At 48.6% G+C, this 10,738-nt stretch overlaps 1 protein-coding gene across 1 annotated transcript in view; it reads left to right on the forward strand.

Annotated features, from left to right (window-relative positions):
* The window catches only part of NSUN2 (NOP2/Sun RNA methyltransferase 2), a 29,141-nt gene extending 19,621 nt beyond the window's left edge, over window positions 1-9,520 (forward strand). Inside the window, exons 13-19 of the mRNA XM_001501223.6 lie at window positions 1,123-1,307; window positions 1,678-1,770; window positions 2,592-2,727; window positions 3,551-3,631; window positions 4,009-4,147; window positions 5,612-5,651; window positions 8,562-9,520. Of these exons, the coding sequence (XP_001501273.3) occupies window positions 1,123-1,307; window positions 1,678-1,770; window positions 2,592-2,727; window positions 3,551-3,631; window positions 4,009-4,147; window positions 5,612-5,651; window positions 8,562-8,844 (957 nt within the window). The 3' untranslated portion in view covers window positions 8,845-9,520. The remainder of the gene's footprint in view (window positions 1-1,122; window positions 1,308-1,677; window positions 1,771-2,591; window positions 2,728-3,550; window positions 3,632-4,008; window positions 4,148-5,611; window positions 5,652-8,561) is intronic.
* The last annotated feature ends 1,218 nt before the right edge of the window (window positions 9,521-10,738 follow it).

The following is a 10,738-nucleotide window of genomic DNA, read 5'->3' on the forward strand; positions in this document are numbered from 1 at the left end:
TCGCCTTCAGGATGCCCTGGTCTAGTTGAAGTGATGAGGCATGTAGACAGAGCTAGAGTTCAAGCCAGGGAAAGCCATACTGATGAAATGCTGTTGGTGTATTGACAGAGGCAAGGTTAGATCCCTGACGTGGAGCAGGAAAAGCTTCCTGGAGAATCGGGCATTGATGGGCCCTGAAAAAGAAGGCAGCATTTCCAGAAGCAGAGATGGGGCTAGAAAGGGAATGTACTGTCACTCGCCTTGTCAAGAGGTTTGGGGTGGTGGTTTTGTTTTTTGCCTTTTTTTTTAACATTTAAATAAAAGAGTTTTCTGGGAGGCAGTGTTGCATAGCATTAGTCGCTTTACAGTCTCCCCAGCCCGTCTGCCTTGTGGCTTTGTGACCTTGGGGAACATGTTTAACTTTTCTGTGCGTGAGTATCCTAATTTGTAAGCTTCCTTCATTAGAATTGGGAATTATTACTTTTACCAATCTTGTGACTTGTAGAAAGGACATAGTTTTAAATAATTTTTATATGAGATTTTATATAAAATACATATAAAAATTTTAAGTAGAACATTTTGCTGTTCTCAAAGCCAGTTTGTACTGTTGCACAGTTCAGAAGATCATTCATTATTCAACAGGTGTTTCCTTGGTCCCGGGAGGTACACTGTGTCCTCCTCCTCATTTCCACAGCAGTTTATCCTGGTGCCTTGGATGGCTTTCACCGTCCTTCTCACATCAGTCATTCACGTACTTGTCTTTTCGGCCCTGCCTGCTGTTTAGGGGCGGTGTTCGGCTCCTTTGTGTCCCTCAGCGAGCCTTACACAGAGCAGATGGACAGGAGCTCTGTAAGCGAAGACAAGCTGGCTGCGTTGTCGGCCTCTGCTAGGAAACGGGCCAGCTCTGCTCCTCATGGGGTGAAGGTAGAATCGAATTTAACTTCGAAGAAGCAGTGCCCATGAATTCTGTTTATGATCGCAAATAGGTTTAAAATACTTTTTAAAGGGTTGTTGTCTTTTGTATATAAAATACTATAGAAAAATAGTTAAGATTGATATCGTGAGCTTGGTGTTCTTAATTTTCTTGTGGCAGTGTAAAGTGGGTTGCTCTCTGAGTGTGGACAAACTTGTTGCCTGTTACAGCTGCAGGGCAACTCTGCGCAGTCAAGGCAGCCTATGCAGGCAAACCCTGCAGACCCCACAGCAGGAGGAGCTGCAGACCCCTCCGAGCTGGAAAGCAAACCCGTAGCAGGAATTGGCGACACAGAAATAATTGAAAGAACTGAGAATGTAGAGAATAATGGAAATAGGAAAGATGGCGTGTGTGGGTAAGAAAAAGGGTTATGTCTTGATCCTGACGTTCCAGTGTCTTCCCAGCCCTCGTAGATTAAATGGGATCCCAGAGCTGTTCTGTGGTGGTTTTGCAGAGGGTGGGTGTGGGGCGTCCTCACTGGCGTGGGTCGGGGCTCAGTGCTGATGAACTTGTGGCGTGAGTGCTGATGAACTTGTGGCGTGAGTGCTGTGGTCTGCCATCTGGAGGCGCGGAGGAACACCCGCCTCCGCAGAGCCTGCGGGTGTGAGACACCCCCCTCGTGGAGCCGGCGAGGGGGCTTGGGAGGAAAGGAAGGGTGTGCTTCTGGCATTTGACGTTGTTACTCACGTTACAGATGGATTCTCTCATCCCCATTCCTTTCTTAGTCCTCCTCCATCTAAGAAGATGAAGTTATTTGGATTTAAAGAAGATCCGTTTGTATTTATCCCTGAAGATGACCCATTGTTTCCACCTATCCAGTAAGGGTTAATTCAACCTTTTTAATTCTTCATTTAAAGAAGTTTACTGTAGAGTTTTAAAATCACAACTGGTCACGTTTAATTGTAGTCTTTTATTTAGCTGTGTATAGCATTTGTTTTTCCTTTAACTGCATGTTAGAGCTGGATGAAACTTGAGAGGTTGACTGAACCTTTCAATTTGAAGTGAGCAGTAATCAGAGAAAGTAAACTGCCCAGAGGGGAGCTGATACAGAGATGGAGAGCCCTGGACTGTCATCGCGGATGTAATCAGCTGGTTGAGTTTAGAGCTCAGTGGCCAAGGCTGCCCGCCTTGTCTCTTGCCTGGGAAATGAAGACTAGAGGGTCCAGGTGGGAGGTGGGGGACCCTGATTAGGAATTTCCCAGGCAGAACAGAGACGTAAGGTGCGTAGGATAAACACTCTTGGGTTTATCTCTTCTTTATTCATTAACTTTTAGTATATATTTACCAGAGTGATCACTTGATCACTTATGTTGTCCTCTGGGTAATGATTCTTTGCATATGTTTGTAAAAATCCCTCAAAAGTAGTATAGGTGTTCTTAGCTCATTGTCCTTGGGCTAGCAATTGAGGGAGAGAGGTTAACGTAGGTCCTTGATGTAGTTGTGCCTCAAATAAAAATTGCTTGGAGGTTCCAGGCGAAATAGATTAAGTTTAGAGGATGGGAGTCCATGGCACAGCTCGAGCACCCTTGAATCACATTGAGTTTTAGAGGTGGGCTTCTGTCGGGGAGAGGGAGATTCCTAGAGACAGTCTGTTAAGTTTTGAACTAAACTCTTGTAAACAGCACGATCTTGTTTATAGGAAATTTTATGCTTTGGATCCTTCATTCCCAAAGATGAACTTGTTAACTCGGACTACAGAAGGGAAGAAAAGGCAGCTCTACATGGTTTCTAAGGAGCTGAGAAATGTGCTGCTGAATAACAGTGAGAGGATGAAGGTACGCCTCTCAGGGACAGGTGACGGTGCACCGCCAGGGACGTGGGTGTTGCTCCCCATCTGCTTGGCTTTCACTTGGGGGGAGCGAGTCCTGGTATCTGCTCTCCGTTGTGGGCTGCGGGCACCCGAGCCTGCTGCCTGGTTTCAGAGCCCTTAGCAAGCACGGGAGGCACAGCCATGTGCTTCCTGCCCCACTGTATTCACCAGGGCCGAGTGTCAGTGGTGTTCCCACCATGTGTTTCACAGGGCAGGGACAGAGGGTTGGGAGGGTCAGACTACTGCTGCCCCGTGGGCCTCTGGGAGTGTTTGTTCTCCTCATTTTCTTAGACATTTTCATTTTTAGGCCCCCATTTTCATTGCCTTTACTGTTTTCCCGACTCCTTTTTCCCTTTGCCTGTGTCATGCAACACCTCTCCAAGTGTGGTCTGGAGTCCGTGGGTTCAGGAGTGTTTGCGTAACAGCGCTCGGGTATTAGGTGCCTTTTTGTATCTCCTTTCGTGGGGTCCTCTGTGGCTTTCAGGGTGACAGCATCCTTGCTCCCTATGGCCTATGGAATGTGTGCTTACATATTCTTGTCTTTTCAGAGTTTCCCGGTTTCCTCTGTCGTGGTAACTCTCAGTCCCTATAAGCCACATAAGCCCTTGCCGTCTGAGAGTGTGAGGCGGGCCCTGAGAACGCTTAGTCAGACGCCTCTCAGGGTTTCTTCTCGCTTCTCCACGTCAGCAGCTGCTTACTGCTCTGCCTCCTCGTGTTTGAAGGGATTATTTTAATTGATTATCCTGTGACTTTGATTTGTGTGTTTCATCTCATTTTCTCACGTGCAGGTTATTAACACCGGGATAAAAGTCTGGTGTCGAAATAACAGCGGTGAAGAGTTTGACTGTGCTTTCCGGTTAGCCCAGGAGGTAATTTGGGAAATAGGCCTGGATAGCAGTAGCTCCTCGTAAATGTGAAGCTGTCGGGCGTAGGAAGGTGTTTCCAAGCCCAGCCCGATGGGCCCGGATGCCTACAGCTTGGCTGGCGCGTGGCGGCTCTTCACCGCCCTGCGGGCACTGAGCTCTGCAAGGGCAGGTTTCCTGCTCCTGCTCCTGCCCCAGGGGCATGCTGCTCACATAGGACAGATTCTAGGCAGGGGGCCACACCTGCCTGGAGCTGTTGGTGGCGTGAAGGCTGGACAGGGACCCCAGAAAACCCCTGAAGACGCCTGACGCTCACTTTACACTGGACGGCAAGTGGTTGTACCATTTGTAATGGTGATCCCTCTTTCTCTTTGTTCCCACAGGGAATATATACATTGTATCCATTTATTAATTCAAGAATCATCACGGTGTCGATGGAAGATGTTAAAATTCTATTAACCCAGGAAAATCCATTTTTTAGGAAACTTAGCAGTGAGACATACAGCCAAGCTAAGGACCTGGGTAAGCTATTTGACTTGCACTGAGGCATACCTTGTTCTTATAAAGGCTGCAAAGATGCAGCTGTTCCCGCTCGTTGGGTCTTTCCCAGAGGCTTTCTTTTTATTGACTGTGTCAAATTCCAGAGTGCTTTCTGGAAACATAATTGACATCTTGGTGTCTTGAAGGTCAAGGGTCACCCTGGGGTTCATCTACTTCCTCAGGCCCTAGTGGAGCCGTGGGCTGCCAGCCACCAGCGGGGCATCTGTGCAGGTACTGGGGCCTGGCCGGCCCACCAGGCAGAACTCCGAGTTACACCGTTGAGCAGGCCCCAGGGAGGGGCCCCGTGTGGAAGCCCAGGGTGTGTCTGGTGCGTGGGTGTGTCAGCATCACGAGGTGCACGAGGCCAAGTCACATAGGCCATCGAGCCCGTTTGGCATTTGGCCAACCCCGTCCTAAGGGAGCATGCAGTCCTGTCAGCATTCCCACTGCTTTGCTGGCAGCCAAAGTAGATTATCGTCACATTGTTGCTCTTAGAATTCATTAACTTCCACTTCAAATCACTATTAATTCCACTGAGGATTCTGAGTTTGTTTTTCTTTTTATTCTTGTTTATTTTTTATGACTTACTGGTCAGTGTTTCTGGCTCAATTTGCTGAGAACTGCACAAATCAATTATTGCAGTTACGTGAGGGTCTTTCTTACTCATGTTTAAAGTGATGGCCTGAAGAGGATGAAACGTTCCATGTCAGATGAGAACCACCGTTACAGTGGAGATTCTTGTACAGGATAAAGGAACTGTTTGTTTTCCTTTTGATCCTACATTTACATGATTGCCATATAATTTTTGACAATTTTATTTCCTTTTTTTGGGGGGAAGATTATCAGCGAACATCTGCTGCCAATCCTCCTCGTTTTGCTGAGGAAGACTGGCCCTGAGCTAACATCTGTGCCCATCTTCCTCCATTTTTCTATATATGGGACGCCTGCCACAGCATGGATTGACAGGCGGTGCACAGGTCCACACCCGGGATCTGAAGTGGTGAACCCTGGGCCGCCAAAGCGGAACCTGCGAACTTAAGTGCTGTGCCACTGGGCTGGCCCCAAATTTTTGGCAGTTTTTGAGTGTTGTTTCTTGCTGTTTCCGGGCTTTGGAGCAATTATTTATTTAATCTTGAATTTTGAGAATTAACCAGTGTTGAGTCCCCACCTCGCTGCTTCTGAGAGGCTTGCTGTGGAGCCCCACTCCATCCCCAAAGGCCTTTGCCTGATCCTCTGCCACATGGTCTTTACTGCCCCACTTGGCACGTGGCTTGCTGATGGCTTCATGTTTTTAGAAAGAAAGGCCTCCCTCCTCCACTGAGAGCCTTGAGACCAAGAGTAGAGATGGTTTGTTGCTCTTTCTACAATGCTGGGCACGTGACTATGCTCAACAGAGGTGTCCACCTACTGGAGTGCCTGGCCAATGCACGTGTGTTTCTCTTCCAGCCAAGGGGAGCGTCGTCCTGAAGTACGAGCCGGACCCCACGTAAGTGAGGATGCTCTGCGATCGGGCCTTGGCCGTCTCATCAGTGGGGGCGCGGGTGGTCTGAGATGCCTTTTATGAATGTTCCCCTAAAGGTAGGATTTGAGGAGTGTAGAACAGAAGTGCTGTTCTTGTGCATCATATCGAGGGTGATGTTTCGTAGAACATTAGCTCAGGCCAAATGTATTTTTGTTTAGAGAATAAAATACATAGTATTTGTTCTCTATGCCTTAGAAATCTAATTCTCATTTCTGTCTTAAACAGAAGTAACGTAAAGATGGAACAGTCAAGAGAGGCTGGGTTGCTCCATCTCTCCTGGTTCGGGCAGTGTTTGTGCACTCCCTGTTAGCTTCAGGCAGGGTTGCTCTAGGGCAGGGTGTGGGGATTCGCTGGAGAAGACGCACAGGTCCAGCCCCCTGTAGCTCACACTGGCGGCCACCACGTGACCCCTGCCCTGTGGTGCTTAGCCGTGTGTCTCCAGCCCCTCAGGAACCTCAGAGGAGTGGTCCTGGATGGTCAGCACTTGCCAGAAATGGGACAGAGAGCTCAGTGGTGGGCCCAGGGTGCCTCAGCTAGTGAAACATAAAATACCGTTCCCCACAGGAGGACATGAAGCAGCGTGCAGGGCTCGAGCGGGGCCTGGGGCAGAGCTTAGGTAGAGCTGTGGCGGTTTCTCTGGGAAGGTAGAATTTGCCCGAATTTGAGGGGTGAGAAGGAAGCTGAGAAGCTCATGCCCTGGGGTGGGAACAAGCCGCGGAGCAGTCTGGGGGGCACCGCCGAGGAGGGCAGGCCCGAGCACCCTGAAGGTCTGCGGGGCGGTGGGAGAGCGGCGTGTGCGCAGTGCTCCCCTGGGGGCACGCGGGGTAAGACAGCAGGGGGCTGGGAGCCAGGTGCAGGTGCCCGAGGCCCCGATGGGAGTGGTGCCCGTGGGCCACTTTGGGATGTGTTTTGGAGGCAGAGCTGACGAGATGGATGGTGGGCAGTGAAGGGACAGGGGCACTCAGTGATGGCTTCTGGGCTTTTGTGTTATGCAACTCTCCCCTAAAATGGGAAACAAGAGGGAAGAACTAACATATAAATGTGAACTGCTGGGAGAGACCTCCAGTGGACCTGGGTAGACAGCTAGATAGAAGTTTTGGGAATTGAGGGAAGAGGAAGGTCCAGATAGAGACCCTGGGGACTCATGAGCACATCAATCCTGTTTAAAACCGTGGGGCTGGATGAGAAAACTGAGGAAGATGCTGCCAATGGTGAAGAGAAGGGTTTTGCTCTGGGATGTGCCAGCTTTAGAGGAGGAGAAGTCAGGGAAACGGGAGCAATGGGACTGGGGAGACAGAGCGGAAGGGAGAGTGCTGCAGAAGCTGGGGACCCAGTTGAGAGAAGAGATGACGTCCCCTGCAGAGTTGGGGAGGACCTGGGCAGTAGCCCGGCGGCCGAGGTCGCAGTGGGCGTGGTGGACGTGTAACTGGACACAGCATTTGGGTGGGGCAGAGCGGTGGAGAGCTGGCACAGATGCCGCTTTCCAGACGTTTGCCGTGGAAAACAGCGAACAGGCCTTTCTAGGGTGGGTGGTCAGGTGGAGAGAAGGTCTGAGCTGGGAGGTGTTGCCGATGCTTCTCCACTTTTGGGAGAACCTGGAAAACGAGGGCCTGCCGTGTGTTGGGCGTGTGGGTGGTGGCGCAGAATGTTTGGACGAAGACCTCGAAACAGCTTTCTAAAATGACTGCTCTGTGGCTCAGGTAACAAAGTTCAGGATGATTTAAGACGTGGATCTGCTTTCCCCCATACAAACACTAGTTTCTGCTGGTTGAAGTACACAGGTGGAAGGACAGTTTCAGGAATTACTAGATTGAGAAAAAGAAACGAGAAAGATAGTGGGAATCTGGGGCTTTCTTGTGTTTTCCTCTCATCATTTCTTATCAACTTGTTGTCCATGCTTTACCCTAGGAAAAATGGAAAGGTACTGATGTGTTTCCCTCTCTGTTTTTAGTGGTTTGTTTCTCTCTTCTTGGTTCGGGCCCTTCTCTTCTCTTTTACTGTTTGATTTTTAAAAATATAATTGAACCCTTCTGCATTTGTTCCTTTCTCAGCCTGTGTCACTGATGCCTACAAAAGTAGGTTTGCGACATTTAATTAAATGGGGCCTTTAAGGACCCAAAACTCGGCCAAAGTCCCATTTGAAAGACATTAGTGGTGTGTATAGTAAACAACGATGTGCAGAAGCACCTGATAAGGGGAAAGGCACATGAGTAACACAGACAGTACCCATCCTCCCCGTTGAGGAAAGGGGAGTTGATGCGCCTGGCCAGCAGGTAGGCGCATCTATAAGGTGGAGTCGTGCAGACTGGGGGAGGCAGGGGTGTTCTGGACCCAGATAGTGCTGCATGCTGGAAACCAGTGGGCAGTGTGCCCGGGGGGGCTCATGTTGTTATGGGAGTGGGTGATGAAGAGGTTGGGGTCACTCAGACCAAATTATTGAAGCACTGAGTGTCAGAAGAGTGGGCAGTCCTGGGTCCCATCCTGGTGCTCCAGCCTGGTGGCCTTGTTACCCTGGGCCACGTTATCCAGCCTCAGGAGCCTCAGTTTGTTCATCTGTGAAAACGGGCAGTGAGCTGTGAGGAGCAGTGAAGCCATGGGGCAGAACTGCCTGCCGGCTGGCATAGTAGAGCAGATTTGGGGTTATTGCACTGTGAGCTCTTAGAAGGAAACACTTGCCAAGCTGAGGATGTTGGTAATACTCAGGACGTGGAGGAGGAAGCTGATCTTCCTTTGAGCAAACCCGCCATGGGATCACAGACTAAAATGCCTTCCCAGTGGTTTTGGGGTATTTTTTTGGAGAGGTTGTGTATTAATCCCTCTTCAGATGCAGTTATGAGGACTTATAATACTTATACAAAGCCATTTTGTTAATAGGAAACCAGATACCCTCCAGTGTCCCATTGTGTTATGTGGATGGCGGGGAAAGGCCTCAATTCGAACTTTCGTGCCCAAGAATGAACGGCTTCATTATCTCAGAATGATGGGGCTGGAGGTGTTGACAGAAAAGAAGAAAGAAGGGGCCGTCCTGACAGAAGAGAGCACAGCCAGCTCTGGGCCGCCAGAGGATGAGATGAGTGCGGAACAGCGAGCAGAGCCGTCTGCCGGCCCTGATGCCGCCCCCAGCAGTGACCCCGCAGGGGCTGCCCTGCCCCGGTGAGGAGACCCAGGGAGACCCCTGAGTCAGCAGCACTGCAGGGGCCTACATCTTGGTGTCGAAAACCAAATCCAGAACTTCTGCTCAACTGCAAAGTACAGATTTTTAAAGACTGGACGCTTGCGGGACGATGGGGCGCCGGATGAAGGGGCTCCGCGCTGCGCTCACGAGGGGCCTGCGGAAGGCGCTCCTGGTGCTCGGCAGAAGTTGCTCCCATTGTGGTGCCCTCGGCAAAGCTGGGTCCAGGGTGCCTGCTGCAGGCAGTAAACTGTTGCTGTTTAAGTCTCCTATCAGGAAGTGCGGCTGCCCTTGTGGAAGATTCCAGGTCCTTTTTGTATGCCTATATTGGTCTAAAGGTCCAGTATTTCTTTTAATTATTATTTATAGAAAGAGTCTATAACTCCTTATGAAGTGTTGGAGAACTGTGCTCTAAGCTTAAATAATTAAGTTGCACATTAGCAGTGTGACATTAATATGCAGTGGGGTCAACATCTGAGGTCTCAGATGACTTCTGTGCCTTTGTAATAAAGGGTAAAATAGACTTTCTCAGAGCAAGAGTCATATTGTGAATTGTGAGGGTTTTATGTGCTTTTTTATTGAATGGAGTGTTTTGCAATTTTCATTTTTAAACAGGTTTTGGGCTCCTTGAAGCATTTAAATAAAGAGTTATTAATGATAATGTGTATGTGTGTGACTCTTGGTTTACTCTTCATGAGGCAGAGGGAGCAAACTTACTTTTGGGGAAATGGAAGTGTTAGAATTGAAGTGTCGTGCCTCTGCTGGTGCAGGCTGCTCAGGGTAAAGTGGGGGTGTGCCGTGCTGGCATCCGAGGACTTCCTGTGGGTTTACCCTTACCCTCTAGAGGGCGGTGTTAATGCTGCAGCTACAAGGAGACGGCTTTGGGTGGATGAGGGTTCTCGGAGCAGTTTGAGAACAGACTCCAGTGCTGAACGGGGCCCTGGGGCACTGCTGTTAAGGGACCTGGGGGTGATGCTGATCAGGCAGGAGCTGCGTGACTGTTTCAGCTAGTCACTTAGTAGGTTCCTGCTGTGTGCCAGGCAGGGTTCTTCAGGCTGGTGACACAATTTATCAAGACAATTTCCAATTTTCAAAAAAGTATATTATGGTGAACCTCCGTGTCCTTGTCACCTAGCCTTCACAATCATTAACAGTCTCATTTTATCAATACCCCACCTCTTTGTATTATTTTGAAGCAAATCTCATCCCAACAACATTTCAAAACATGGACCCTTTTTCTTTTTAAAAATAATCTCAGTAACTTCCTACCAAAACCAGTTACAGTTCCTTAATATCAAATAGCTTATGTGAACAATTGATCTATACTCTGAAAACTCTAAGACATCGATGAAAGAAATCGAAGACACACAGATGGAGAGAGACCCTGTGTTCATGGATTGGAAGAATTAATATTGTTAACTGTCCCTACTACCCAAAGCAGTCTATAGATTCAGTGCAATTCCTGTAAGAATTCCAATAGCATTTTTCATAGAGAAAAAAAATATCCTAAAGTTTGTATGGAACCATAAGAGACCCTGAATAGCCAAAGCAATCTTGAGAAAAGAAGAAAGCTGGAGGCATCAAATTTCCTGATTTCAAACTATGTTAGAAAGCTGTAGTAATCCAAACAGTAAGGTATTGGCACGAAAACACAGATCAATGGAACAGATTAGCCCAGAAATAAACCCATGCATATGTGGTCAATTAATTTATAACGAAAGAGTCAAGAATATATAATGAGGAAAGGATAGCCTCTTCAATAAATAGTGTTGGGAAAACTGGACCCCTATCTTAGACCATACACAAAAATCAACTGAATATGAATTAAAGACGATGGTAAGACTTGAAACCGGTTATAAAACTAGAAGAAGACAGGCAG

This window comes from Equus caballus, chromosome 21, assembly GCF_041296265.1.
Source record: "Equus caballus isolate H_3958 breed thoroughbred chromosome 21, TB-T2T, whole genome shotgun sequence".
In the NCBI taxonomy this organism is placed as follows: Eukaryota; Metazoa; Chordata; class Mammalia; order Perissodactyla; family Equidae; genus Equus; species Equus caballus.